General features: G+C 49.4%; 1 protein-coding gene across 5 annotated transcripts in view; it reads right to left on the bottom strand.

The window, feature by feature from the left end:
• The window catches only part of Rnft2 (ring finger protein, transmembrane 2), a 73,206-nt gene that overhangs the window by 43,391 nt on the left and 2,059 nt on the right, over positions 1-27,756 (bottom strand). For all 5 annotated transcript variants that reach the window (XM_063225712.1, XM_063225713.1, XM_063225711.1 and 2 more), the window contains 5 exons: positions 27,484-27,542; positions 18,999-19,468; positions 16,626-16,702; positions 13,289-13,389; positions 6,333-6,486 (listed from right to left, as the gene is read on the bottom strand). In XM_063225712.1, coding sequence (XP_063081782.1) covers positions 6,333-6,486; positions 13,289-13,389; positions 16,626-16,702; positions 18,999-19,468; positions 27,484-27,542 — 861 coding nt within the window. The remainder of the gene's footprint in view (positions 1-6,332; positions 6,487-13,288; positions 13,390-16,625; positions 16,703-18,998; positions 19,469-27,483; positions 27,543-27,756) is intronic.

Below are 27,756 nucleotides of genomic sequence, written 5' to 3'. Positions count from 1 at the left end.
AAATGTCTGGGACTGGTGGAAGGCAGCGGTGGGGGCCCAGAGAACTCTTATATGTGTGTGTGTGTGTGGGGGGGTCCAGCCTTGAGCCCCTGGAAAGTAACTAAGATGAGGCTCCTCATGGAGCCCCTAGGCTGCCCCGCCCTGCCCCGAGTCCATTCTAGTGCAGGCAGGGAGGCAGCAGGTCATTAAGACAAACCAGTCTGATGCATGGATGTCAGGTAGTGATGCATGCTAGGAAGGAAACAAAATAATAATGAATAATGCAGGTTGGTTTCTTTCTTTCTTTCTTTCTTTCTTTCTTTCTTTCTTTCTTTCTTCTTTCTGTTTTGGAATACTAGGGATTCAACCCACAGCCTTCATACTGAGCTATATCCCTAGGACCTTGCATCCCCCCACACTATTTTTTTAAACAAAGTTTTGATTTTGAGACAGGGAATTGAACTTGTGATCCTCCTGCCTCTGCCTCCCAAAGCCCTGGGATGACAGGCGTGCAGCGCCACACCTAGCTGGGAGAAAGCCACTGTGGACAGGGTGGTCAGGGAGACTTGGAGAAGCTGACCCTGGAGCTGAGACCCGAATGAACGGGGAGGGGACTTTGAGAGAGAACTGCTCCAGGCACAGGGGCAGCAGGCGCAAAGGGCCTGGGGCCTGAGAACGAAGACACCAGAGGTGCCAGGCACACTGCTGTCACCAGTGTGGCCGGTGAGGAGTGAGCCCGAGACAGCGTGTGGATGATGCGGAAGGCGAGGTGGGAAGGGACCAGCCCTACCCAGCAAGAGCAAGAGGTAGAGCTGTACCAGTGATCTGGATGCAGAGTGACAAGTGGCAGCTCAAGACACCCCCAGGGTGTGGCCAGGGTTCAGGCGGAGACCAGTGGTCGCCATCTTTCACGCTCTTTGCCTCCTGACCAGCATGGCACACATCGGAGGCCCAGGTGTGAGCACTGCCCCAGAATCGGCATGGGAATTGGCACTGGCAGAGGGATGATTAAGAAAAAGAACAGAATGAAGAGATTCCCAGAGTCCCCAGACGAGGTGGCTCCCTCAGCCCCGCACGTCAGGCTCATCAAGGCGACCCAAATACCAAAGCAATGGAATAATTATAATATTGAAAACCAGCCCGCCCTCGCGGCGGATGGATGGCGCGGAGACCCCGGAAAGCGCATCTGTGCTGTGAGCCATCAGGGGTCCCTGACAGATGTGCCTCCCTCCCACCTGCCCCAGCCCAGCTGCAGACGAAGACCTGTCCCTTTCTTCCTTGCAGACAAGGATTGATGAGGATTTTCCAGAGCACTCAGACAGGCAAGGGAAGGCTCGGGACCTTTTCCCAGCCTGCAATTTATCTTGGGGGGACTTATTCACATCACATTTTACAGGCCGGACTGTGCTCTGACCTGGTACATTAATCTCTCTGAATAAAGTAATAATAATCAGAAAGGGGGAACTGGACAGCTGCCAGGGAGGCATTAATAACTGTCGCCCACACCTCAGTGGTGCAGGGAATGGGCGTTGGGCTCCTCCCCGCCCTCCTGCTCCCAGAAACACTGCTGGAAGTAGCCTTTTATTTACAAGGTGCATGGGGAGTTTGCCTCTGAAATAGGCGCTGAGGAGTTCCCAAACAAACGCAGGACACTGTCACGGGAAGAAGGGCTGTGTAAGTAAGCAGCAGAGGTTTGGAGTTGGACCGCCCAGGTTCGAATCCCAACTCAGCCACTTGCAGGCGGTGTGACCTGGTGCTGCGTCCTTAATCTCTCCCTGCTTGGTTTTATCCTGATGAGAATGTACAGTGGTTCAGCCGGGGTGGGTAAGGGTTTGGTTGCTCTTCAGAGGTAAGTACAGAGTTACGGTCAGATCCTGAAATTCCACACATAGGTATTTTCCCACAATGACTGTATTCAAATGGATAGTTGTACATGAAATGTTCATGGAAGAAATACTCACAATAGCTAAAAAGAAGGACCAGCCTTAAAGTCCATCCATGGACAAATGCTAGGTGAGCCATCTATACTATGGAACATCATTCAGCCAGAAAAAAGCATAAAGTGTTGATCCGCCCTATGACCTTGAAGACTTTATGTTAAGTGAAAGGAGCCAGGCTCAAAAAGTCACATGTGACACAGCGCCAATACACACAAAGTCCAGAAGAGACAGAAGGCAGCTGGGCAGCTGGGGAGCTGGTGGAGGAGGGATGGGAAGCGAGTGCGAGGTTTCCTTGGCGTGACCCAGCTGTTCTGGGAACTAGACAGGGATGTTGGCAGCACAACACTGCCAGTGTACTAAAGGCTCCTGTGGCCACCATATTGTTACAAGGTTTTACAGTCTTAGTCAAGTTATTTAAGTCAGCTTTCTCTCTGAGAAAAGAGACCCAGGCATCTATCTTCGGAGAGCTGGTGAGGTTAAGCAAGACGATGTCTTAGCAGGCTATCAATGCCACGAGGACAGGGACTTCTGTCTCCTTTGTTCGTGGACGCATCCCCGATGACTGCATCAGAGCTTGTCCAGAGCTGGCATTCTGCAAACATTTCCTGAATAAATGACACTGCTTAACACGCTGCCTGACTCCTGGTGATTGCTTAGCAGTGTTTCGCTGTGTTAATTACCACTCATTTGGCCACTATAATTCTTTGAGAGTCTCTAAGTGGTCTTTTCTCGTGCAGAGAAGTGAGTGCTACTTGGCTTGTAGGTTTGTTTATCAGCCTGACTTACTGGGACTCCTATACATACAAGAGGTTTGAGCTGAGCTGAGAATGGAATCAAAGCTCTCACTGTTGCCACAAGAGGAGGTGGTGAGGGGCAGTACGTACAGATGGCACCCACCCATCCACTCATTCACACTTCCTTCCCTCCGTCCATCCACCCACCCACCCCATGCACCCACCCATCCACCATCTACTCACCCATTCCCCCGTCCACCCTTCCCGCTACACCGCCATCTACACACTCATCCAGATATCAATCCATCCATCCACTGACCCCCCCCATCCATCTAATTTATCCATGGAGGGATGTAACACCCATTCATGCAGCCACCTACCCACTCAAAACACATACATGCGCACACAGACACAGATACAACAAATGCTTCTAAATGCATACAGATATTGGCGATTCGTCAATATACAAGCCGGATGCACTCACTTCCAAGATAGAGGGTTACGCTGGGAAGAAGTGAGGCAAAGCCACTGAAAAAGGTAATCTGATTAGTCTTTAATTTAAAAAATACTTGTTCATTTATTACTACTATTATGATTATTGTTATTATTTTGTGGCCTTTGCACTGGGCTACATCACCAGATCTCTCTTTAAATTTTTTTTTTAATTTAAGACAGAGTCTCACTAAGTTGCTAAATTGTCCAGACTGCCCTTGAACTTGCAATCATCCTGCCTCAGCCTTCCAGAGTGCTGGGATTACAGGCACGTGCCTCCATGCCTGCTCAGATGAGTGGTCTTTAAAAAGACTTCTGCTCTAGCTGCAGAATAGAAAGCGAGGACTGGGAGGAGGTCAGGGAGGACAGACACAGAAAGTCTACTTTGTTCTGGCAAGGACTAGATGGTGGCCACGGAGAGGCAGGAGGAGCCTGGACTCCCAGTCATTCAGGAGGCGCTGTGAGCAGAACTTGGCTGCTGATCGGAAGGCACAAGGAAGGAAGAGAAAGAGGAAGAATCCAAATTCATTTCCGGGTTGCTGACCTGAGCAGGCAGTGTGTGCAGGGGCCACAGTTAGAGACCCAGCACAGTGAGGAGAGGCCCCAGCTTGGTAGATCCCAAATTCACTCTCAGAAATCAGTCTACCGTGTGTCGTTACCTTGACTGCTCCCGAAGAAGCTGCCGAGGCCCAGGGATCCTCACGGACAGAACAGTGGCAGCGAGAGGAGGAGGAATGGTGGTGGTGACAGTGACTCAAAGTGACCGTGAGGTAGTGCACAGTACTGGGCATGCGCATGGGCCGGGCCAGCTCTGGGCATCCACAAACTCTATACCCTAAGAGCAGCCCCACCAGGGAAGTCTCATGGCAGGGTGCACAAATCCCGGGTAACTGAGAAGAGTTTAATACCTGGCTATTCACAAATGTTTGGGTTGAGTTTAGGGAAACCAACAAGAGGTAGTCTGGAGCAATGGGGGAGTGTGGATACCAGACTGGACAGAAAGCTGCCCAGAGAAGCTGCCTGTGATGGGAACCCTCTGCCTCACACCCGGGAAGGGACGGAAGGAGTAACAGCGCCCAATTCATGGGAACAGTGTACCGATTCAATGGGGTAATGCGTGTATGGCGCTTAGAATGGCACTGTGGCTGTCCAGGGTAAAGAAGCCAGGTATGGTGGGCAGAGTAATCACCTACCACCACAACACCAGCACCAGGAACCCAGTCCTAGTCCCTGGAACCTGTGAAAACATCAGCTTTCATGGCAAAGGGGACTCTGTTATTCTGACTGCACCAAGCACCCAGGCATAGGGTATGATCTGGCCCATCCAGGTGGGTCCAGTGGCACCACAGGTACTTATAAATGGAAGGCAGGAGGGCCAGAGTCAGAGAGGGAAGTGTGCAGAGGAAGAGACGTCAGAGGGGAGGAGCCCAGGACGCAAACCACTTCATTGACTCTGGAGACACAGGAGGGCGCTCAGCCCTGCCCAAGCCTTGGATTTGCCCTCTGAGATGGGTGTTGGACTTCTGACCTCCAGAACTGTAAGAAAATCAACTTGCATTGCTTTAAACCATTAAGTCTATGGCCTCTGTCACACAGCCACAGGAAACAAATGTGCCAGGAGAATAATAATATCTCTAACTCTCTCTCCTCCTGGGCTCACCACCACTGCTGACTGAACCCACATGGAAGCCACTAGGCATTGAAGGTCACTGACAAAATCCACACACAGGTCAAGACAGCAGGCAAGAAGGATGGTCTGTGTACCTGGACAGACAAGTGGAAGACATCCAGGGGTAAAGTTCCTGCTCCCATCTTACAGAGGTGGCCACTGAGACACAGAGAGGCCAGGGAACTCATATGAGCTTGCACAGCTATTCCAAAGCCAGAAGTCATGGTAATTCAATAACATAAGGGCAGGGCCGAGCATCCCTACTCTGAAAAAAATCCAAATATCCAAAAGCTGAAATTTGGTGAACTCCAACATGTGACAGAAAAGAAAAAATTCCATACTCAACCTCATGTGATACAGCCAAACACAAGTGTACTGAGAACACTGTACACAGTTACTTCTCAGCTATGTGTACAGGACATGTAAACAGGTGTCAGACGTGGGTACCACCTCGTGATACTGCATGGTGATACACAAATGTTCCAAAATCTGAAAAACTTCCGGTCCAAGCATTTCAGATCAGGAACACTCAACTTGTGAAGCCTTCAGTGAACACTTTACTATGCACTGGGCTTGAGGCAAAGCGCTTTACATCATCCGCTATGAGGTCAGGGCTTTGGCAGAAGGCGCAGTTACTAGCATCAGTTGATAGATGAACAAATGAGGGCTCAGAGAGGTCTTGCCATCTGCCCAAAGTCACAAAGCTGGAGACGAGGATAGCTCGCGCCTGATCGATACTGCATGTGATGCCAAAGTCCTTGACACAACCACTGGGTCGTGCTTCTTGGGGCCAAACACATGGTACCCACTGGTAATGGCCTGAGCTCAGAAAGTGATGTCACTACAGTCTGGAAAGGTACAAGAGCTATCTCAGAACTGCCCTGGGGCCACTGGTCCCTCTCCTGATTTCCTTTCTCTCTCTCTGAACCATTTGGAAACTTCCTGCACTGTCTTTGGGCACCTGAGGTACAGCTTCATCTAAGAAAACCTTAAGATTCTGGCTCTCCCAGAGCTGTGCACATTGCAGAGGGGAGAAGCTGGCTCAAAGACTATCCTGGCAGCTGGGCTGATGAGCTGCCACTCAAGACGGATGGTTAATTCTAACCCGCTCTCTGCCAGGCGAAGCCTGGGCTACATTCTGAGCTTTCTGAACCCAGAGGACAGCTGTTTGTACAAAATGGACAGCAAGAGTTTTCAGAGACCCATTGGTGCATCTGCCATGGGCCAGGTTCCCTTTGGGTCATCTTACAGAGGCACTGGCAATCATTATATTCTACGGCTGGGATTTTCTGTCCACTTAGTCCTGAATTCCTCTTCATTCCAGTGCCTGCCTGCAGCTCTTCCCCAGGGGATGTGCACAGCATTGCTGCCACCGCTTCCCCATCCTGTGCCCCTGGCAGACATCACCAATCGATCTCAGAGCCCTTTCCTTCTGAGCCTCAGGCTCCTTTATGACTACAGGAAGCCACAGAAAATCAAAACGTATTAAGGTACTGGGAGGCTGCTGCCAGTGCCTACCTTTGACTTGACGGCCAAGATCATCTTGGGCAGGGCCACGATGAGGCACTTGAGGGCGATGGTGATATACTTCAGTACGAAGTCTGCAATGCCCACGATCCACAGAAGATCAAAGAGGTCCAGGGTCTCCAGGTTGGGCTTCAGAAAGATGAGGCTAGAGAAACCATTCAGAGAGCCTGATGTCACTAAGGGCCAGGCCTCAGGTGAGCTTTCTACTCATGGGGGAGCCTTGTGAGTGTCACCTAGCAAGAGCACGGACCTTGGAGTTAGACCTCTGTGTCCTGTCCTTAATCTATTACTGACCTGCTGCATAACCTCAAGCAGGTCTCCTAACTTCTCTGAGCTTTAGTGCTTTGGGAATAAAAGACTGCCCTGGAGCAGTATGAAGGCCTAACTCCCCACTTGACAGGTCCCCAACACTCTTCACAGAAGAAGGTGAGGAGAAGGAAGGAGAGCAGAGGGAAGGCAACCAACACACAGAGAAGGGAGGGAACCGATAGCTCCGGCACCGGCCACGCTCTGGACTCTGCAGATCCCGTTACGTCCTCACCATGTTCCTTTGCAGGGAGCACGGCTTCTCTCCATACAAGAGCGCTGAGGCTTGGAGAGGTGACATAACCAGCACAAGGGCATCAGTATCAGCAGACTTAACTTTTATCAGATGGCCTTGAATTTGAATCCCAGCTTCTGCATCCGTTGGATCTTGGGTAAAGTTTTTTCTGTAAGTCTCAGTGTTCTCTTCAATAAAATGGGACTCATTTCTTCCCTTACAGTGTTACTGGCAGGGAGAGCCCCTAAACATGTTATAGACCCTGCCATGCAGCGGTGATGATGACAACAGCAACTCTATGAGGCAAGCACCCATTTTGCAGATGAGGAAACTGAGGCATGGAAACGTAAAGCAACATGCACAGGTCCCTTAAATATTAAGGGACAGAAATGTCTCAGACCTAGGTGTCCTGGCTGCATATACTCTGCATGTCTTTTTTTTTTTTTTTTTTTTTTTTTTTATCGGTACTGGGGACTGAACTTATGACTGCCTGCTTGCAAGGCAGGTGCTTATGCCGCTGAGCTAAATCCCCAGCCCCTACTTTGCATGTCTTAATGCATTTCCTCTTCCCGAGGACTCTACAAAGTGGGGATGGGGTTAACTCTTTTTGAGCTGAGAATTGGGACATTAAGAGGGAGAGTCATCTGCGTGTGGTGTCTCAGCGAGAACATGGGGCTAGGATTGGAGCCAGCACCCATGAACAAAGGCTAGGTAGAGTCTATGTGTCTCTTCCAAAGGAGGGAACAGTGCACACTGCACAGAGAAGATGCTTTTGAAATGCTTCAGCTATAAGGAAAAGGGTGCGGAGCACGGCCTCTTTATTCAAGCATCTTTGGAATGCATTGGTCTGAGATACATATAATTTGTTTTTTCCCACCTGGTATGGAGAATTGAACCTAGGGTCTTTGTACTGAGTTATACCCCTCGCCGTGTTTTTTAGTTTTTATTTCGAGATGCAGTCCTGCTAAATTGCCCAGGCTGGGCTCCTGCCTCCTCCTCCTGCTCGTCTCCTGGAATGTTGGGATTACAGGAGGTGCCACTATATCTGGTTTCTCTGCACAGTGTTTGTCTTTTTGAACAGCTGGAATAGGTCGAAATCAGTGAGAAAAATCCATTCCCGCAGCTGCTCTCCACACCTCCTGTGTCCTTCCCGCAGCTCAGCTGCCTCTGTGGGACTCCTCTCTCCAGGTCTGCGTGGCCAATCAAGCTCAAAGGCAGGGAGAGAGGTCTGTGGCCCTGCTCTCCCTCCCTGAGGCTCTGCCCCCGCCCCTCCCGGGATGTGCCACGTGGCTGGCTGACTTCCTCACTCTGCCAAATCTTTTGTGCTTCTATCATTTCAATACAATGAAGATCTGCTTTACATGTTCCCATTTTTATCTCCAGATACCAGGTGGTACTCAATTCACCTATCTGGGTTTCCCCCCATTATCTCCACCTCCATCCAGTGCTAGGGACTGAACCCATCATTTTAAGACAGACTCTCACTAAGTTGCCAAGTTGTCCAGGCTGGGCTTGAACTTGCAATCCTCCTGCCTCAGCTTTCCAGAGGGTTGAATTACAGGTATGTGCTACCATGGCCAGTTTGGTTTTGCTCTCAGTGGTGGTGGCAGGGAGGGAGGGTGTGCTGGTGTCAAAGCAGGACATTAAGTCCACTTATTTCTAAAGTATTCTGTGGTTTCAGTGGACTGACACGTTTTACTGTTAGTTTTGCTTCTTCTTGGGCACCATCACCAAGAAATGCTATCACCTAAAATAGTAACATCAGTGATGACACGGTATGATACGGTATGATTCAGCTATTTTCTGTGGGACCTGACATCTGGTTTTCCTCCGTGGCCCACTCAGGTGGAGCAGGCGACAAGGAACTTGGGCCAGGCTTCACAAATGTGCAAAGGCAAGAAGGCTCGGGAAACACTATTTGCCAAAGGGCAGGGAGCTGGTGAATAGCCGTGGCGTCATTATGGCTTGCTGAAGGGGGTCATCAGACTTCAAATCCCGGAAGGATTCAAGCTCACTCATGGTTGCCTTGAATCACTCAGGCTGCCTTTGGCCGCTGGTACCTGAGGAAGGTGCTGCGGTTTGGATGTAATTTCCAAGGGTTGGAGAGTAGGAAGCTTAATTCTGTGTGTTGGTGTAAGAGATGGTGTGGAGGGACCTTTAAGAGGCGGGGCCTGGTGGGTGGTCCCATGGGCGGGGCCTCCCTGGTGGGTGGGAACTTCCTTTCTCCGCAAGCACTCCCTCCTGCACATGCGCAGCAGCCCATCACTATGTAGTCTACCCTAAGGTTCTCGCCAGTGCCAAGCCAGTGCCAGTGCCATCCCCTTAAACCTCCAGCCCTGTGAGCTAAACAAAGCTCCTCGCTAACCACCCAGCCTCGGGTAACCAGTTGACCCAGAAGGGCTTCATAAGGCTCAATTTCCTCCTCTGTGACATGGGCATAGTGCCATCCTGCTGAGTTGTTAGGAGAGCAAAATAAGATGATGGCTGTTGGTGTCACTTGCAAACATACTGTAGGCTGGTGCCACAGAACGTGGACTGCAATCTATTGCTTTTCTCTTGCCTAATGGTTTGATACAGCTCTGGCGTGATGGGAGCACAGAGGTCTGACCCCCGGAAAATGATCATGCCTCAAAAAGGCATGAACAGGAAATGAACCCAAGCTTCTGGGAAGCCCCACCACCTGCACCCTGCACCTGGACCCTGCCTGTGGGCCATGTGCTGATGCAGGGTGGGAGATGGGTGCTGATACCTGGGCGCCAGCTCCTGAGGCTGCTTTCTGGGTCGGCCTCAGAAAGCATCAAAATTACTGACTCCTCAAATCTGTTTTTAAAACAGCTTGAGTTTCAGCCCAGTCTAGAGCCCCTGCCCAGAGCCCTTGCCCACCCAATTCCCCGCCAGCACCCGCAGGAATATCTGCTTCCTAAGCCCCAGAGGTCTTTACGCACGGTAATACCAGTCTGGTAACATTCTCTTTTCAGTGATCTAAGGCACTTTTTCTGAAATGAAGCAAAGTTTATTCCATTTATGGAATTGTTCTTTATCCTTAATGAATTCTTGGATGTTAAGATACCCACTCTTTTATGAAATGATGCTCACACACACATATGTTCTAATTGTGGTAAAACACACAGAACATTACATTTACTCTCATAACCATTATTGTACGCACAGGTCAGTAGCATTAAGTAATTTACACTGTTGTACAACTGCTACCACCATCCAACTTCAGAACTCTCATCATCTTGCAAAATGGAAATTCCACATCCGATAAACACAGTTCCCAGTCCCCTTCCCCTAGTTCTTGGCAACCACCACTCTGCTCCCTGGAAATTTACCTGTTCTAAGTTACTCCTGTAAGTAGAGTCATGCAGTACCTGACCTTTTGTGACTCACTTATTTCAACTCATAAAATGTCCTCAATGCTCATCCACGCTGTACCTTGTGCCTGAATTTCCTTCCTTTTTAAGACTGAGGGATGTTTCATTGCATGGTCATGGCACATTCTGTTCATTCACCCATCAATGGATGCTTGAGTTGCTTCCACCTCCTGGCCTTATGTGACGATCATTTAAGAAAATGTTTGATGCAAAAAGCAAGCTGGTGCCTACACAGCAGACCCCTGAACCTTGTTTTGGGGACATTTTACAGCTAGAAACTTCCCTGGTCCCTGCCCTGTCTCAGGCCTGGTTGTTCAGCTTTTCTTAGCCTCCGGTGAGCTCCTCCATGAAGCAGTGCCTAGTGTAACAAAGTCCCAAAGGGCTCTGGTCAGTGTGTTTTCCTCAGCATAGGCTGAGCCTGGGCTAACGACGCTCATCTCCAAACCAGAAACCCAAAAGCACTCCAAAATCTGAAACATTTTGAGTAATGTGATTTTGGAGCATTTTGGACTTCAGATTTTGGGTTTTCAGATTAGAGTGGCTTAACTAGGAAAGTTTATATAATTCTTTTTTTTGTAACCAGTAATCAAACTCAGGACCCTGTGCTTGCCAGGCAGGTACTATGCCACTAAGTCATATTGCCAGCCCCAAGTATTTTAAAAATTGACAAATTGCAAAATCTGAAACACATTGGGTCTCATACTTTTTGGAAAAGCGATCTTCAGTCTGAACAGCCCTGGGTACTGGGATAGGAAGCTGAGGCATGGAAGGGTAAAGCAACACGCACTTTGCTAATTGCAACTTATCAATTTAAAGTAATATGGCAATAAATGAAGATAAAGTGTTATAAGGTAGTCTGTACTGTACCTTATCATCCATAACGTATACACACACAACTGCAGAAAAAATTGTTCGCATGGCTGCTGACGGGGAAAGGACTGGAGGTGATTTGGGTCTTCTTTGAAAATGCATTTTCTGACTTTTCACCATTAAAAATAGCTTACTTTCGAACATAGAAAACTTACTTTTAAAATTTGGAGAGACTTATTCATCTGACAAATATTGATAGGACAACAACTTGGATTATGCCTTGCACTGGGACTGAGAAACCAAATCCCCAAGAGATAAACAGGAAACTCCACAGCAGCTCAGAAAGAACTTGGGAAAAGTCTGGCTGTTCAGCATGTCCCTAGGAGTGATGTTCTGTTTTTCCCAGCACTGGGGATTGAACACAGGCCTAAAAATGGAGCTCATTTTCAGCCCTGTTAATTTTTAAAAGTTGGTTTTTAAGTTTTGAGACGTAGTCTTGCTAAGTTGCTGGGCTGTCTAGACAGGACTTGAACTTGTGATCCTCCTGCCTCAGCCTCCCAGAGTGTTGGATTTACAGGTGTGCACCACTGGTCCTGGCTGTGAGTGACGGTCAGTGAGTGAGGCTGTGAGTGCCTGCTCAGGGTATGCTGGCAGATCTGGGAACATGGCTTGTTGCTTTGGGAGAATTTCTAGGTACTTGGCTGCCAAGGTAATGGGGCTATTTTAAAGAAATAGACGATAATACAGGGCTCAGTATGCCATTCAGTTTCTTAGCCTCTGCTTCTCCATCTGTCACCATGTTACTTAAAACTGAGTCAATAGGTTTTAAGATCAAGAATTTGGAGGAAAAAAAAAAAACTGAGTCAATAGATCACAAGAACAGAAGGCCATACGTTTGGGGAAGAAGGGAGCTGTTGTTTCTTCCCAGCTCAAATTAAACAGGGCAAACACTTTTACCCCTTAATATTAGAAGAAAAAGCACTTCTATGTTGAGGAAATGTGCCCATTATAAACAATTCACAAAACACAAATAACTGTAAAGAAAACAGTGAAATTATCCCATACATTTAAGATCTCAAGGACCACTGTTAATGTTTTAGGGTCGGGAGTCCACAAACTTTTCCTGTAAAAGAACAGATATTAGCTGGGCCTGGTGGTCCATGCCTGTGATCATTCTGGAGGCTGAGGCAGGAGGACTGCACATTTAAGTCAGTGGGGCAACTTAGTGAGGACCCTGTTTCAAAAATTAAAAAAGGCCGAGAATGTAGCTCAGTGGGAAAGTCCCTCTCAGTTGGGTCCCCAGAATAGAAAACAAACAAAGAAAGAAACAAACATCTTAGATCTCAAATGTTTTCAGCTTTGTGGGCTGTATGGTCTCCATCCTAATAAATCAACTCCATTTGTATAAAAGCACCCACAGATGGGTGCAGCTGGTTCCGTCTTGGAATGGGACTGTTCTGAGCACGTGGACTGCAGCTGATGGTAACAAGCCTGAAGTGCAGGCGTAAAGCCCCAGATTATACAGACTTAATGTGGAAAAGTGGATGCAAACTATCCCTCTGATAATTTTTATATCCATCACATGCTAAAATGACACATTACATGGTCATCCTCTGTATCCTAGTGAGGCTGGTCCCAGAATCTCCCACGGATACCAAACGGATCCAAGGATGCTCAAGTCTCACATAAAATGACAGCATTTGCATGTAACCTAGGCACATCATCTTGAATACTTTAAAAATTGTGTCCTAATTATTCATAATACCTAATGCAACATAAATGCTATGTGAACAGTTGCTACACTGTATTGTCTTGGGGGTAAAGACTGAAGGAAAATTTATACATCTTCAGCAGAGATGCTATTTTTCTTCTGAATATTTTCCACTTAAGGTTGGCGGAATCCATGGATACCAGATCCACAGATATGGAGGACCGACTATACAGAGATAAATAACATCTATTATTAGAATTAATTCCACCTGTTTTTTATTTTTTTAATGCAGCAATTAAAAATGTAAAATTACATATGCGGCTTGCATTATATCTCTGCCAGAGAATGCTGTCCTAGGCACGAGTATACAAGAATGGAGTGGAATCTAAAAGTTATAACATGACACAGAGTTGGTGGGCTGCCTCCCAGCACAGGGCTGTGTGCCCCAAACCCAACACAGCCCACACCCCCCACCCTTCCACCGGAAGAGGTGGACACCCCTGCTCACCTGTTGTACAGCTGCTGGGAGCTGAACGTGTACAGCACATACAGGGTGTTCCCCACCAGAAAGGCCAAGATCCACAAGATGACCAGCACCGACCTCTTCTCCTGCAGATGAATCGAGAGAGCTCTGAGGATGCTGTGATACCAAAGGTACATGTGGTGGAACATTCCAGAATGTTCCTTAAGTGAAAACTTCAGTGTTTCAAAGTTCTGGAGAAAGAACAGTTAATAGTAAAGAAAAGGACACTTTGCATTCCACTGGGACCCCAGTAGTGGCCACAAAGAAGATGACAGAATAGTAGACGCCTCCTTGGAGAACCATCCAGAAAGGGCAGAAGGCACCTGGTTCATGGCAGACTCTGGAGCTAGGTGTCCTGGGTTCAAGTCCTTATTTGGTTACTCGGGAGGTACCCAACTTCCAAATAGCTACCTGAGTTCTTTGCATTTCCTTTCTTATCTGTAAAATGGGTCTATATTAGTACCCACCTCATAGAATCATGAAAAGGGCTGATCAAAAATATGGTGTGCTTAAATTTAAAAGTTGATTGCAGTAAAAGCCACACTGCCATCAGTATCTCTCAGTGTACTCCCTCTCACTTCAAACACATCCCTTCATTCTTACTACTTTGTGAAGCAGTTCTGGACACCTTCTTTCATAAGTATCTTTACGAGGTGTGATTAAAAAAAAAAACAATGTATACTGCTGCCCAGTGCCAGCCAATGAAAAGGCAGCTTGTAAAAACATTATAGTGCATTCCCATCGACGTGGTCACTGGATGTGGCACTGGATGACTTCTGGCTCCTCCCCAAACACAACACGACCATGAAAGGTAACGTTTTGAATGAATTCTGGGCATAAGGACATTCGCAACAGCACAAGTGCAGCCTGACTGCTCAGAAGACCACCTGACATATAGTAAGTGTTAAATTTGCACTTACTGTTATGAATGGGGTACAGAGAGACTAAGTAACTTTTGCTCAAAGGTACAGGTTTTAAGCTCCAATACCCTCACTTAAGATGGGGATGCTGTTGAGGGTTAAGTCAAACTTACACCTGTAAACCTTCATCCTGGCTTGGACTCTGGTTTAGCTCTCTAATGGGCAGCACCTTTAAGAAAATGTGACAGCCTGGTTCTAGATGGACCCACCGCCTTGGACTTCAAGGCCAAAGTTTGGCGACACCAACAGGATTAAAGTTAAACAGGGACGCACTGCTGTCCAAGCGTCTCACAGTCCAGCCCTGTTTCTCTTCCTCCAGCCTTGACCTGCTGGATCTCTGGGATTCAAGAAGAAAAACTGAAAGCCTCACTGTGCGGCTTCCCAGAGGCTTCTGAGACTGCCAGTGACCCCAAGAAATGTACAGAGAAGGCAAAAACAGGAATGTCTTCCTGCCCTGGACACTGGGAGACACACGGAGGCCCATCTGCCGTTGATTCTCAACAGCTTACGTTTTCCTGGACCAGGGAGAGTGCCTTGCCGGAACAGAATGAGGTCATAACTTGCCCAGTGTAACCTTCCCTGCAGTTTCGGTAAATGCTCAATACGCGCTGTCTCTAGACACCGCCTAGCGCCCCATGCAGGGCATGTTTCCAAGAGCAGATGACGGAGTGCATCTCAGCCACTCATCATTCCAGCGGTGGGCACGGCTGACGACTGCAAAATCCACCTCCAACCCAGTGGCTCTTACCCATGTGATTAAGCCTCTGGGCAGGCAGCCCTTCCTCTCCCCCAAAATAACAGATCTTCATTGGATTCTCAGGAAATCCAAACCAAAGGTGGAATGCTGGAATGGATTAGCAAGGCCCTGAGAAGGAGAAACACGGGAAGTGGGGGCTAGCTGAGATCTCCAAACTTGCTGGCTGTGTGCAGGTGGAGACCGGGCTGCCCTCTGTGCTTAGGGAAAAGATGCTGGCATTGAAGGGTCTTCGATGGGGCACAGATTTTACAAAGCAGCTCAATGAAACGTTTCCCACGTGCCGGGCCCTGTGCTCGGCACCTTCTACTCAGTGTTGCAGGTAACCCTCGCCATGAGCCGAGGGGTTGGTACCTCGACTTGGGATAGGGCAGCCCCGCCCTCCCCAGCCCATCGTAAGTCAAAAATACCATTAAGTTGAAAATGCACCTTCTGCACCTAACTTCCCTACAGAACCTCAGTAGTTTCCCCTCGCAACTGTGTGGCTGATTGGCAGCCACAGCTTACTGTCACTGCCAGCATCGTAAGAGGAGCAGCCCAGAGTAAAAGCCAAATTCAGAACGCAAAGCCGGTTTCCAAAGAATGCGCAGAGCTTTCTCACCGTCACAAACTCAGAAAACCCTAAGTCAAACTGTCAGGCCAGGGACTGTCACCCTTTTCCTAGAGGTGTGACACGAGGCTGGTACAACCTGTCTGAAGGCCTGTGAGTGGGTGGAGGAATAGATTCTGTGCGTAGTTGTCTGGGTTTCAATCCTGATACCCATGAGCCCTGGCTGTGTGAAGAAGCACAGAACTTGGTGTCTCTGAGTCAGGTAGCCAGATTTCTCACTGGAAACCTGAAGTGAGAAGGGTTTTTTTTTTTGGTACCAGGAATCAAACTCATGACTGTGCTTGCCAGGTAGGCGCTGTGCAACCAAGCTATATCCCCAGCTCGTGAAGACTTTTCTGTCTATGCTGGGACCAATCTGCAAGAGATGGGCAGGGGCCTCAGCACCATGCCAGGCATACAGAGCTAAGCCAGCATCCGAGTGCACTCAGGACAGAGGTGGGGTCCCACATCCACCCAGCGAGCAGCATCTGGGAAGTAGCCTTAGACACGAGGGTGCTTTGGAAGCAAACTAATGGACTGAGAGCGGGAGGGAACGTACCTGGGGGTGGGGGTGGGGATGAGTGGGGTGCTGCTGCTGCTGCTGTGGGGAGGGGACAGCCTATGCGCAGGGCAGGGGAGCAGGATGACACTTCTGGGGACCTTCCCAGGGGCAGCAGGAAGGAGACAGACCTCCCAAAGAGCCCACCTCCCAATCCCTGAACTGGTGCATATGTTGGATGACAGGGCAGAGGGGACCTGGTGCAGGTTGCTGGCCAGCTGGGCAGAGTCAGGGACAGTCTCCCGGATCACTCGGGTGGCCACGACAATCACAAAAGACCTCTGAAGTGGAGGTGGGAGGCAGAAGAGGGGGCCCCAGGGAGCAGTTTCTAAGAGGATTAAGCAGGAGATTCCCCCTCACACAGCTTCGTGGGCGCCTGGGTCTCAGCCTGGACAGACCGCTGCAGGCTTCGGATCTGCACAGCCATGAGCAGGCACACCACAGGGGCTGAAGCCACAGCACCAGACTGTGGCAGCAGCCCCAGGAGATGGGTGACTCACCTTCAGCGAGACCTGCTCTCGGAGCGTGGAGTTGGCGTAGGCAAAGGTGCTGGCCATCCCAATGCACACGGCGATGCCTGGGGGACAGAGGAGGGAGGGGCCGTGCTGGCAAAGCCACATCCCCGATCTCCTAGAGTCAGTGGCTGGTCAGAGGATGGGACAAAACCTCATTCTGGATCTGGGCTGCTGTGCTGGCACTACTGGGAACCAGGTTGACCTGGGATAGGACTTAGACCACCATAGAATATTTTTTTTATAGCACTGGGTTAGAAGCTATAAAAAATGGGCTATGCAGTCTGGCAAGATCAGGGTTCAAATCCCCAAGCTCTGCCACCTCTGCTGTGTGATATTGGGCAAGTTTACCACCCCTCTCTGAGCCCCAGTCCTCTCATTTGTCAAATAGACAGAATAATAACAGTTCCTACCTCAGAGGGTTGGCACTTACAGGATACAATCGCTAGCAGTTAATAAATGGTGCTATCCGTCTTTGTACCTTCAAAAACAAGCTGAGGTGTCTTCTTTGCGACAGAAGCATACATACAAAGAGACCGTGACATCATAAGGCATTAAAGATTAATGCTAAGGGGAAAGAATCCTGGCTAAAACACAGACGACAGAGGCAGATGGGGGAACAGAAATGAATTTGATTCCACAACTCTTTAACTGCCACTGTTTGCCGAGCCACAATCGTGGGCTTCTCCCTGCCTAATGATTTTCAAATCCTACGTCTCACTGCTCGCGGGTTGAATTCAGCCTTCACAGGGTGTACTTGGCGCCCGCCTACTTACTAGAACAGTATGCGCGTTCCAGATCTACTTTGCAAAAGTGCATTCCTTCCCTGGAAACATGAAGTAAGAACTAGCAACTCTGCAATTCGCTTGTCCTCTTCTTTGATTACCCAGCACACACTCACACACACACACACACACACACACACACACACACACACACACTGAAATGACTTGGCCATACGTAAGAATAAAACCTGGCCTTGAGTCTGCCAGGATTCAGGTTGCAGGTTGCATGAGGGGACAAGCCAGCTTCCACTTCTAGGGACAGAAAGGGGGCGCTGAAAGGTGAGAGGCTGGAGGGCCCCAAGTTACTGACTGGGATTCACCAGGGAGGAAGGTCAGAACCTGCCGATGGAGCTGAGTGACGCCACACACGTGTAATTCCAGCACCGAGGAAAGAAAGCTGAGGCAGGAGGGTTACAAATTTGAGTCTACTAGGGGCAATTTGGGGACTTAGTGAGATCCTGTCTCAGAACAAAAATGCAGGGCTGGGGATTTAGCTCAGTGGCATAAGCGCCTGCCTGGCAAGCAGGAGGCCGTGAGTTTGATCCCTGGTACAAAAAGAAAAAAAAAAATTCAATTCTCGATACCAAAAAACAAAACAAAACAAAAAAAACCTAAGTTCCTCAAGATAATTCTTACCATCATTCCTAAGACTAAAATAATAGTTGACAAACACCTCAGCAACATCATGATCTAATAATAAAGGAACAATAATAATCACCCTATACTAGAGCCTATTTACTGAACGTTGAGTACGTGTCAGGTTCTCGGTTAAGCACTTTCTGAATTACAACCCTGCTTCCTAATACCAACCACTACTGTGCTGGTAGTCACCGAGCACTCGCTAAGTGCCAGACTCTGTAGTATGGACTTTAATGTGTGCTAATAATGAACACCACACAATGACAGTCTCCACAGGCACGGCGCTTGCTCTGTGGCAGGATCTCTTGAAGAGCTTCACACATATTAACTCAACTTTAACCTCACTGCCATCCCGGGAAGGACAGGAGCCCCTTGGCACTTTGGGGGACTGTGCCTGAGACCCCCAAGGGTGCCAACACTGCAGACACTTATATGGGGGTCTCTTATATGAAATGGTGAATTTGCGTAGAACTTCTGCACATAAGCTGACGTATCCTATTAAAGCTCTAAAGATAGAGGGCTGCCTGCACGTCCCCTCTTAGCCCTCCCTTGACAGATGATAGAATGAGACACAGAGAGGTTAAGTACTGTTCCCAGCATCACACAGCTAGGAAGGCGGGGAACAGGGTGCATCCCTGGTGGTCTGAGCGGTTGGTTACCACACTCTACTCCTTCCCACCACCTGAGTAGCTGATTAGGTTTCAGTCCCAACCCCTACTGGACAGATAAGGAAACAGGCTCAGAGAAGCCAACTGAATTGCCTGAAGTCACACAGCCAGTCGGCCGGAATCTGAGTGCAGGTCTGACCCAGCATCCCACACCTTGAACCTCTGCTGCCTTCTCCTGTGATGCTGGATGCAGAGGCCCTGCCTCAGGAGCTCCAGGGGACCCACGCGTGGAGCCCGAGGTGGCGACATCCGTACGCCCGGGGACTCACCAAGCTTGTGCTGAAAGCACACTTTGGCCAGAAGGATCAGGATGAAGGGCAGCCCTCTCTGCAGCCAGCAGATGACAGCTTTCAGCTCGGACAGGGCAGGCGCGGGCGTCCCTGGCTGCTCGTCACCCCCTTCCTCCGGGTGTCCGCGGTGGTCCCCACCCACGTGCTGCAGCAGGGAGCCCCCGCGGTGGGCACTGTGGTGGAAGTGGTGGTGGGGCTGCCGGTGGTGGTAGGTGCCACCCTCGCTGGTGCGGCCGCCTCCTTCCTCCCTGGACGTGGGCATCTGGATGAACACGTCCCCGCCGCCTGCAGAGGAGCCCAGCACCAGGCTGGCCGGGAAGGGGCTTGCGGGCAGGCTGCTGGCCAGGCCGGAGAAGAGTGCGGGCGGGGAGGCTGGCTCGGCCTTCAGGCTCTCGAACATGCCGCCTTCATCCACGCTGGCCTCAGGGCTGAGCGCCTGGCTGCGGTTTCTGTGTGACAAGGTGCTACAGTTTGGATCTGCTTGCCCCTGAATATATACATAAAATTGTTTTTGGTGCTACTGGGGATGGAACCCAGGGCCTTTGCACTGAGCTCTATCCCCCGCAGTACTTTTTAAATTTCTAAGTTGCTAAATTGCCTGGGTTGGGTTTGAACCTGTGATCCACTGGTTTTGGTTTCCCAGGTGCTGGGTTTATGCAGTGCTGTCCCGTTTCAGCCTCACAAAGACCCCACAGAGAGACTGCCATCATCCCCCCACTTTGCAGACTGCAGTCTCCCTGCCTGTCCTCCCTCCCACTGTCCTCTCTTCTCACCATGTGGAAACTCAGTTTATACCATAGATCCGAGGGGAGCTTAACTGCTCCCAAGTGTGTCTGGGAAGTGCAAAGGACAAAGTCTCCCAATCCTTCCCCTCGAAGTAGCTAATCAGGCCTCCCCACAGATGCCACGGGGCTCCAAATACATCATGAGCTGCTAAGGCAAGAGCTGAGCTTCATTCACCCGCTGGCCCCACAACTCTGGGTATATAGTAGGTGCTCCATAGATGCACCTTAGATATCACACAACAACACAACAGTAACAGAAGAGATGCTATGTGGAAGGTTTTCTGCTGTTTTCACACTTGACCTGTGTCATTTACTCTCCCCTCATTCCATATATCTTGAATTACTTCACTATCACACTAAAAGCCCTTCTAAGACTCCCAGATTTACCCTCTCTTATTAATCCTAAAGATATGTTCCTAACAGCATTCCCATTATACAGATAAAGACACTGAGGCTTAGAGACATGAAGTTGGCAGACACCCTGGAATACCTGGCCCTAGACTCCAATCTCATCCCATGCCTCTTTCTTGTGCTGCAGGCTGTCACCTTCACTGGCAGGTCCCCACCACCCCCATCCCATCTGGGCCACCCACCTGCCTCGACCAGACTTCAGCTGAAACCTCCCTGCCTTTGGGGAGCCTCCCTCATCACCCAGATGAAGGCTGTCCCACTTCTGGCTCTCTCTACAGTGGACTGATCATAGCCATCGAATTCCCCATTGAGACTGGTAGTTCTCAAGTCCGGCTGATCACCTGGGGAGCTTATGAAAAATAGGTGTCCAGCCCCACTCCCCGCAGGTCAGCTGAATCAGAATCTTTCTGGGGGAAGAGCTCCAGAGTTTTTGTTTATTTTTCAGCACCAGGGGTTGAACCCAAAATCCTCACACTGAGCAACAATCCTTTGTAGTTCTTACTTTGAGACTGGGTCTTGCTAAATTAGTAAATTACCCAAGCTGGGCTTGAACGTGCCATCTTCCTGCTGCAGCCCCTCAGAGTGCTGGGATTACAGGTTTGCTCACCACACCTGGCCAAAGGCTAATAACAGCTCTCAACTGCAGCTCTGCCACATGGCACAGTGCACTTGGCACAAAGAAAAGCTATCTGCAAGGGTGAATGACCATGCTGATGGCACTGACCAAACCTGTGATTGCAAAAATTAGCACTGTTTCTTTCAACCCAGTGTTTCCCAAACAGATCTGACCAGAGAATTCTTTTTAGCTGGGCGTGGAATTGTCTTACTAGAACATTTGTGAGACACAGCAAGACCTGGTGGTCTTGAGAAGTCTCAAGTTGGTTCCTCGGGCTTTAGCAACTGGACCTGAGGGAGCACAAGCAGAAATCTGGTGCAACACGAAGACGTTTGTCTCTTCCCTCTCCCCTGCCAAGCCCCATCCCTGCTGACACCAAGAGCCTGGGAAACGTGTGATCCTGCTTCCTTGGGCCCTGGATACTAACAATGATAATATAAATAATGACAACAACAACAGACACCATGGCTATGAGCCTCAAGGGGCCTTGAGCTTTTTCTGTACTTCTCGATGCTAAGCTCAGAAAGCACAGTCTTGGCAGCTGTCCACACTGGCCCTTGTGGGTGCCCCCCATTGCCCCGTGGGGTCCTGGAAAGCCCTTCCTATCCCGTGGAGATAACCAGCACTCTGTATCCATGGGGCTCTGGGGACCCCTGAGGGCTTTTTATAGCTGGCCTCTCTCCCTGGGTCTCTCTCCTATCTGCCTCCAGCCGGGATTTCAGCCTAAAATGGAAAGAATATTCCCTGTGGGAAACAGAGGCTGTGCTTCCAACTTAATGACTTAAGGGCTAGAGCTGAGGCAGCCCTGGAGCAGAAGCGGATCCACCCAGGTACGAGGCAGCCAAAATCCAGTGTCTCAGAAGCACAGATCTTGGAGGGCAAACGGATCGAGGCCTCAGTCTCAGCTCTGCTACTTCCTGGATATGTGACTTCAGGTAATCGACTTCCTCTCTCTCAATCTCAGCTTACTCATCTGTAAAATGTAGCCCTGGCCTCATCGGCTCACTTGAGGGCAGTGCATGGTACACCTGTATACATGGCAGTCGTTATGTCTGTGCCATGGTTTCTGCCTTCAAAGCTCTCATGGTTCACACAAGGGCAGAGACTGGGAAACTCCCACAGGCACACTCTGCCCAAGCCAGATGGTGAGTCTGTGCCTTATACACCTATTCCTTCATTAAGTAACTGTGAGTTTTATCATCTGTCATCTGTGGATGGAGAAAAGGGACCTAGGGAGTGGAATCACCTGCCTAAAGTACCACTGGTGGTTTTTTGTTTTTTGTTTTTTGTTTTTTTTTATCGGTACCAGGGATCAAACTCACAACTGTGCGCTTGCAAGGCAGGCGCTTATGCCACTGAGCTAAATCCCCAGCCCTCCAGTGGTAGTATCTTAAGTCAGTTTTATGTTCTATAACAAAATACCCAAGACTGGGAAATTTATAAATAAAGTTTATTTGGCTCACAGTTCTGGAGGACAGAAAGTCCAAAGGCATGGCACTGCATGTGGTGAGGGCACATGCTGTGTCATGACATGGCAGGGGGCTTCCCATGGTGAGTCCTAGCAAGTCAGGTCTCCTTTCCTCCTCTTACAGGGCCACTTCTTACAATGCCACAACAGTGGGTCCCACCATGAAGATTTTATCTGATCTCACTAACCCCCAAAGGCCTCACCTTCAAATGTCATCTTTGCTGGCTTTGGAATGAGATTTCCAACACAAATTCTGGGAGACACAGAAACCTAAACCATGGCAGGTGCGAGGAGGTTGAGATTTGGACCAGGGCTCATCTTGCTTATCACCCATGAACTTCCCTGCAGAACAGGGAGGCTTGATACCAACCTTGGTCCCAAGGCTGGTCTGGACTAGTGGTACAGGGATGCAGGGACACAAGAAACCTGCGATAGGAGATGAGGGAGTAAAGGCTTGGCTGCCTATTCCCTGGATGCATGGGCTGGCACAGAGCTTCGAGGGCTGGAGACTGTCAAAATCTGAGAATACCCTGGGGTGTATACTCTCTTGAGTTTAAGACATAAATTTGAACTGTGTTTGCTTTAGACATTATATTTATCTATCTGACATCTATTTTATCACAAGGCCTAACACATGACCAAAATGGTTTACACCTCTTCTGTAATCCAGGGCTCACTCTCCCATCCCCTCTTATCTAACTCTTACACATGCAGGCAATATCTCTGCCATGGTTTAGACTGAGAATGAGCCCCCACCCCACCTCCAGCCTCATATGATCAGAGGTGGTTTTTGAAATGTGATTGGATCATGATTTATCCACTAATGAGTTCAGCAGTTAAATGTGCAGTAAGAGCAGGGCCTTGTTAGAAGGAGATCACTCAGGGATGACCTAGAAAGGTGTGTCTTCCTCCTTGGCTCCTCCCTTTCTGGTCACCATGACACGTACAGCTTTCCAAGACCCTTCTACCATGCTCTTCCTGCCGTGGAGCCAGACAGCTATGACTGAATATTCCAAAAACTGTGGGCCCAAATAAACCTTTCTTCCTTTAAATTGTGGGGATTGAGTATTTTGTCCCATTGATAAGAAAGTCACTAAGACAGATCTTGGTACCAAAGAAGTGGGGCTATTGCTGTGATCATGTGGTTCTGAATACTTCAGAATCGATTTTCAGGAAGAGTGCAGAAAGATTTGTAAGTGCTGGCTATGGAAACTCTAGTACGCTGTAAGTCAAGTTTGATGGGAGCTTCCAGTCAGAGCTCAGAAGATGAGAATGCTAAAAGAAACACAGATGATAAAGAACAGAATCAGGAGGTTTCAGCTGGGATCAAGGACTTCACTAGTTGAGCCAGAAGTCACGTGTGTTGTGCTTTGGCAGAAATTTGTCTGTATTTTGTCCATGTCCTGGGACTTTGTGGGACACTGAGATTGGCCAGACTAATTTATCTGGTGCAGGAAATTTCAGCACAGCCGAATATTTAGGCTGTCGTGTGGGTACTGCCGGCTGCTTTTAGTCAGATCGACATCGAGAATAAAGAGCAAGCAGCACAGCTGAATGATTTGAAAAGTTTTGAGTTTCACCAAAAAGAAAGCCCTTGTGAAGTAGGGACCGCGGAAAGCTTGGTTGGTGAAAACAGCAGCATTAAAAAGCAGCCAAGTACTTTACAAGCTGCAAAAGAACAGGAAGAATACTTTGAGGGCGTTCCAGGAATCAGCAATACTCCATTTTTCACTGGCTCAAGGGTATAAAAAGATAAACTCTGAAACACTTTGCTTTGAGAAGAGAGCCCAAGGACAGCCTGCTTGAGAAGGGCCACGTAGGGAACGGGTTTCCCTGGATTCAGTTCATAGTGCTCAGCCATCCAGGTCCTCAGAGGCCTCTGCAGCCATCATCAAAGGGACCTATCCAAGCTGTAGCCATGATTCTGGCTACTACTCAGGCTGGCAGGGGACCTTAGTGACAACCATGTGTTAAGTCTTTACAGGTATGCAGAATGCAGGAGTTGTAGGGTCAGGGAGGCTTCCACCCATATTTCAGAAGGCCTGGGATGTGCCTGGGAGAGCAGCGTATGACGCTGTGAGAGTGAAGCTCAGAGTGTGGAGGAGACGCCAGAAAATTGGAGATGCCGGGAATCTGAAATGTCTGCTGAGGAAAGCTGCAGGCAGTGAGCAGCATCATCCCAAGAGAGAAGCCAGGAGAGCTGCAACCAGCAATGCTTTCGGGTGGGGCCACCCAAATCCTTAGGGACTGACGTCTCACCACAACCTGTCCCTGAGTCCTGGATATGCAGCTACAGGATTTAATGTTTGTCCTACTGTGACTTGGTCTTTTTTGATCCAATTCTTTTCCTTTCTCCTACTTTTTTCTTTTGGAATATGGGAGTATTTACCCTATGTCATTGTAGTTAATGATATTTAACTTACTTTTTAATTTTTACAGGGGCTCACAGCTACGATTGCCTTGAGGCTCAGAGATGAGTTTGTATTTGAACTTTCAGCAGTGCTAGACCTGTTAGAACTTTGGTGATTCCCAGAGATGGACTAAGTGGATTCTGCATAAAAAGATGCACTTGAGTCTTTTGGGGTCAGGGATAAAAGTTATGGTGTGGATCTGAGGTGCCCCCCAAACCCTCATGTGTTTGGATGATGATTGCATTAAGGGAAACTCTAGCTGGCTTGCTGTGGAGGGCGGAGGTCTGATGGTGAGTTGCTGGGGGTGTGATCTGGGAGGGTTCGTCTTTCTTCCCTGCTCCTCCTCTCCTGCTCTGTTTCCTGACTGCCTTTTCTCCACTAGACCCTTGTCCCAGGCTGCTTCTGCCTTGGAGCCAGTTGACCATGGAGCAAAAATAAACTTCTTCTCCTTCAGGTTGTGGGTGTTGGGAATTTTGTCCCAGTAACGAGAAGGTGATTAAAATAATCTCCTCTGTCCTAAATCACCCAGGACTAGATATTAAACAACTAGAGATCATTTTTATACCCCAGAGCCATTATTCAAAGTAGTGTATCATACTCAGTTTTCCTCCCCTGCTTGTTTTTTCCCGCAAAGAGTACAATCAATGCTCTCTCTTCCCTCTAGTTCGCCGTGAGCCAACACTGGTTCTTCCCTATGTGGCCCTGTGCTGTGTGCGGTGGCCCTCCTCTCAGGATATGTAATCAATGTCATTGGCCTCTGTGTGTTATTTCCTCAGGGTTCTGAATGGAATATTTGTTTCACCAACTGATTCTTATGTGGAAGTCCTAACTGCCAGTGTTACGGTATTGGGAGACAGGAGCTTTGGGAGATCCTTAGGTCTTGAGGGTGGGGTCCTCAGCAATGGGATTTGCACCCTTGTAACAAAAAGGCCACAGAGAAATCCCTACCCTTCTACCATGTGCACACAGCAAAGGAATGGACACTTGTCAACCAGGAAACCAGCTCTCACCAGACACTGAATCTGCCAATGCCTTGATCTTGGACTGCCAAGCTTCCAGAACTGTCAGAAATAAATGCTCATTGTTTAAACCATGTTGACCGTTGCATTTTTCTTATAGCTGCCTGAACTGACTAAGACATCCCTATAAGTTAAAATCCTAGAGTACAGTTATGGATACAATGAGCCAAGTAGATCACTGATCACGGAGGGATTGAAAATCACCTCAGAAGCAACACCAGGCTATTCTGCTTTGAGAATTTAGTAAAAAAGGCTGTCACTGTGTGCTAAGGCTCAGGTGTAACTTGAGAGACCTTCCCCTGCAAAGATCCATGTGTAAAGTCTTGGTCCTGGGGTGGTGGTGTTGGGAGGTGCTGTGGACCTTTAAGAGGTGGAGTTTCCTGGGAGGTCCTGGGCCCTTGGTGGTGTGTTCCCAGATGAGACTGTGAGAACCCAGCCCCTCTCCCTGTCTTGGGTCCAGTTCCCAGATGTAGTCCCTTGGTTCCCACACCTGTAGCCTGCACTGCCACCTATTCTACAAGGTGATAGGGCTAAAGGGCAGCCACTGCACCTATACAGTGCCAACTGGACTCAGCCTCTAACACCAGAAGCCCGGGTAACTGTTCATAAAGTTAGCTGTCTTGGGTATTTTGTTGCAGGAGCGCACAGCTGACTAAAACACTGTGCACAGCGGTTTGCCATCTGACCTCCTTTGCAGTCCTAACAACTATTTCTAAGAAGCAGGTTTCATTCTATCTGTTTTGGTTACCTTTCACCACCCGAAGTCCTGAGCCCCCAGATGGAACGGAGCTGGGGATGCCTACCTTTCAGGTGGAGAACGAAGCTGGGGATGCCTACCTTTCAGGTGGAGAAGGAAGCTGGGGGTGCCTACCTTTCAGGGGGAGAACGAAGCTGGGGGTGCCTACCTTTCAGGGGGAGAAGGAAGCTGGGGGTGCCTACCTTTCAGGGGGAGAACGAAGCTGGGGGTGCCTACCTTTCAGGGGGAGAACGAAGCTGGGGGTGCCTACCTTTCAGGGGGAGAACGAAGCTGGGGGTGCCTACCTTTCAGGGGGAGAAGGAAGCTGGGGGTGCCTACCTTTCAGGGGGAGAAGGAAGCTGGGGGTGCCTACCTTTCAGGTGGAGAACGAAGCTGGGGGTGCCTACCTTTCAGGGGGAGAACGAAGCTGGGGGTGCCTACCTTTCAGGGGGAGAACGAAGCTGGGGGTGCCTACCTTTCAGGGGGAGAAGGAAGCTGGGGGTGCCTACCTTTCAGGGGGAGAACGAAGCTGGGGGTGCCTACCTTTCAGGTGGAGAACGAAGCTGGGGGTGCCTACCTTTCAGGTGGAGAACGAAGCTGGGGGTGCCTACCTTTCAGGGGGAGAACGAAGCTGGGGGTGCCTACCTTTCAGGGGGAGAAGGAAGCTGGGGGTGCCTACCTTTCAGGGGGAGAACGAAGCTGGGGGTGCCTACCTTTCAGGGGGAGAACGAAGCTGGGGGTGCCCACCTTTCAGGGGGAGAACGAAGCTGGGGGTGCCCACCTTTCAGGGGGAGAACGAAGCTGGGGGTGCCTACCTTTCAGGGGGAGAACGGAGCTGGGGGTGCCTACCTTTCAGGGGGAGAACGGAGCTGGGGGTGCCTACGTTTCAGGTGGAGAACGAAGCTGTGGTGCCTACCTTTCAGGTGGAGAAGGAAGCTGGGGGTGCCTACCTTTCAGGTGGAGAAGGAAGCTGGGGGTGCCTACCTTTCAGGTGGAGAACGAAGCTGGGGGTGCCTACCTTTCAGGTGGAATGGTGTCCGTGTTGCTGCTGTGACGCCTCTGCATTTTCTTTAACACCTGAAAGCCAACACATGCTTCAGTAAGTCTCCCAACACTCACTGTCTGTCACATTGCTATGGTGACCGTAAACAAGTACTGCTTCAGACCCTACATGTCCCATGGGAGGGGGCAGAGCGGTCAAACCCAGAGCCTCCTTTTATTTCTCACATTTAATAAAGTGGTAATGAAGGTGTGAATCCAAGTGAGGTAATTTCAGCTACTCAGGAAGCTG

Source organism: Cavia porcellus, unplaced genomic scaffold, assembly GCF_034190915.1.
Source record: "Cavia porcellus strain 051 isolate PalLab524CR breed Dunkin Hartley unplaced genomic scaffold, mCavPor4.1 scaffold_16, whole genome shotgun sequence".
NCBI classification, from domain to species: domain Eukaryota; kingdom Metazoa; phylum Chordata; class Mammalia; order Rodentia; family Caviidae; genus Cavia; species Cavia porcellus.
This window is presented reverse-complemented; position numbering and strand designations above follow the sequence as displayed.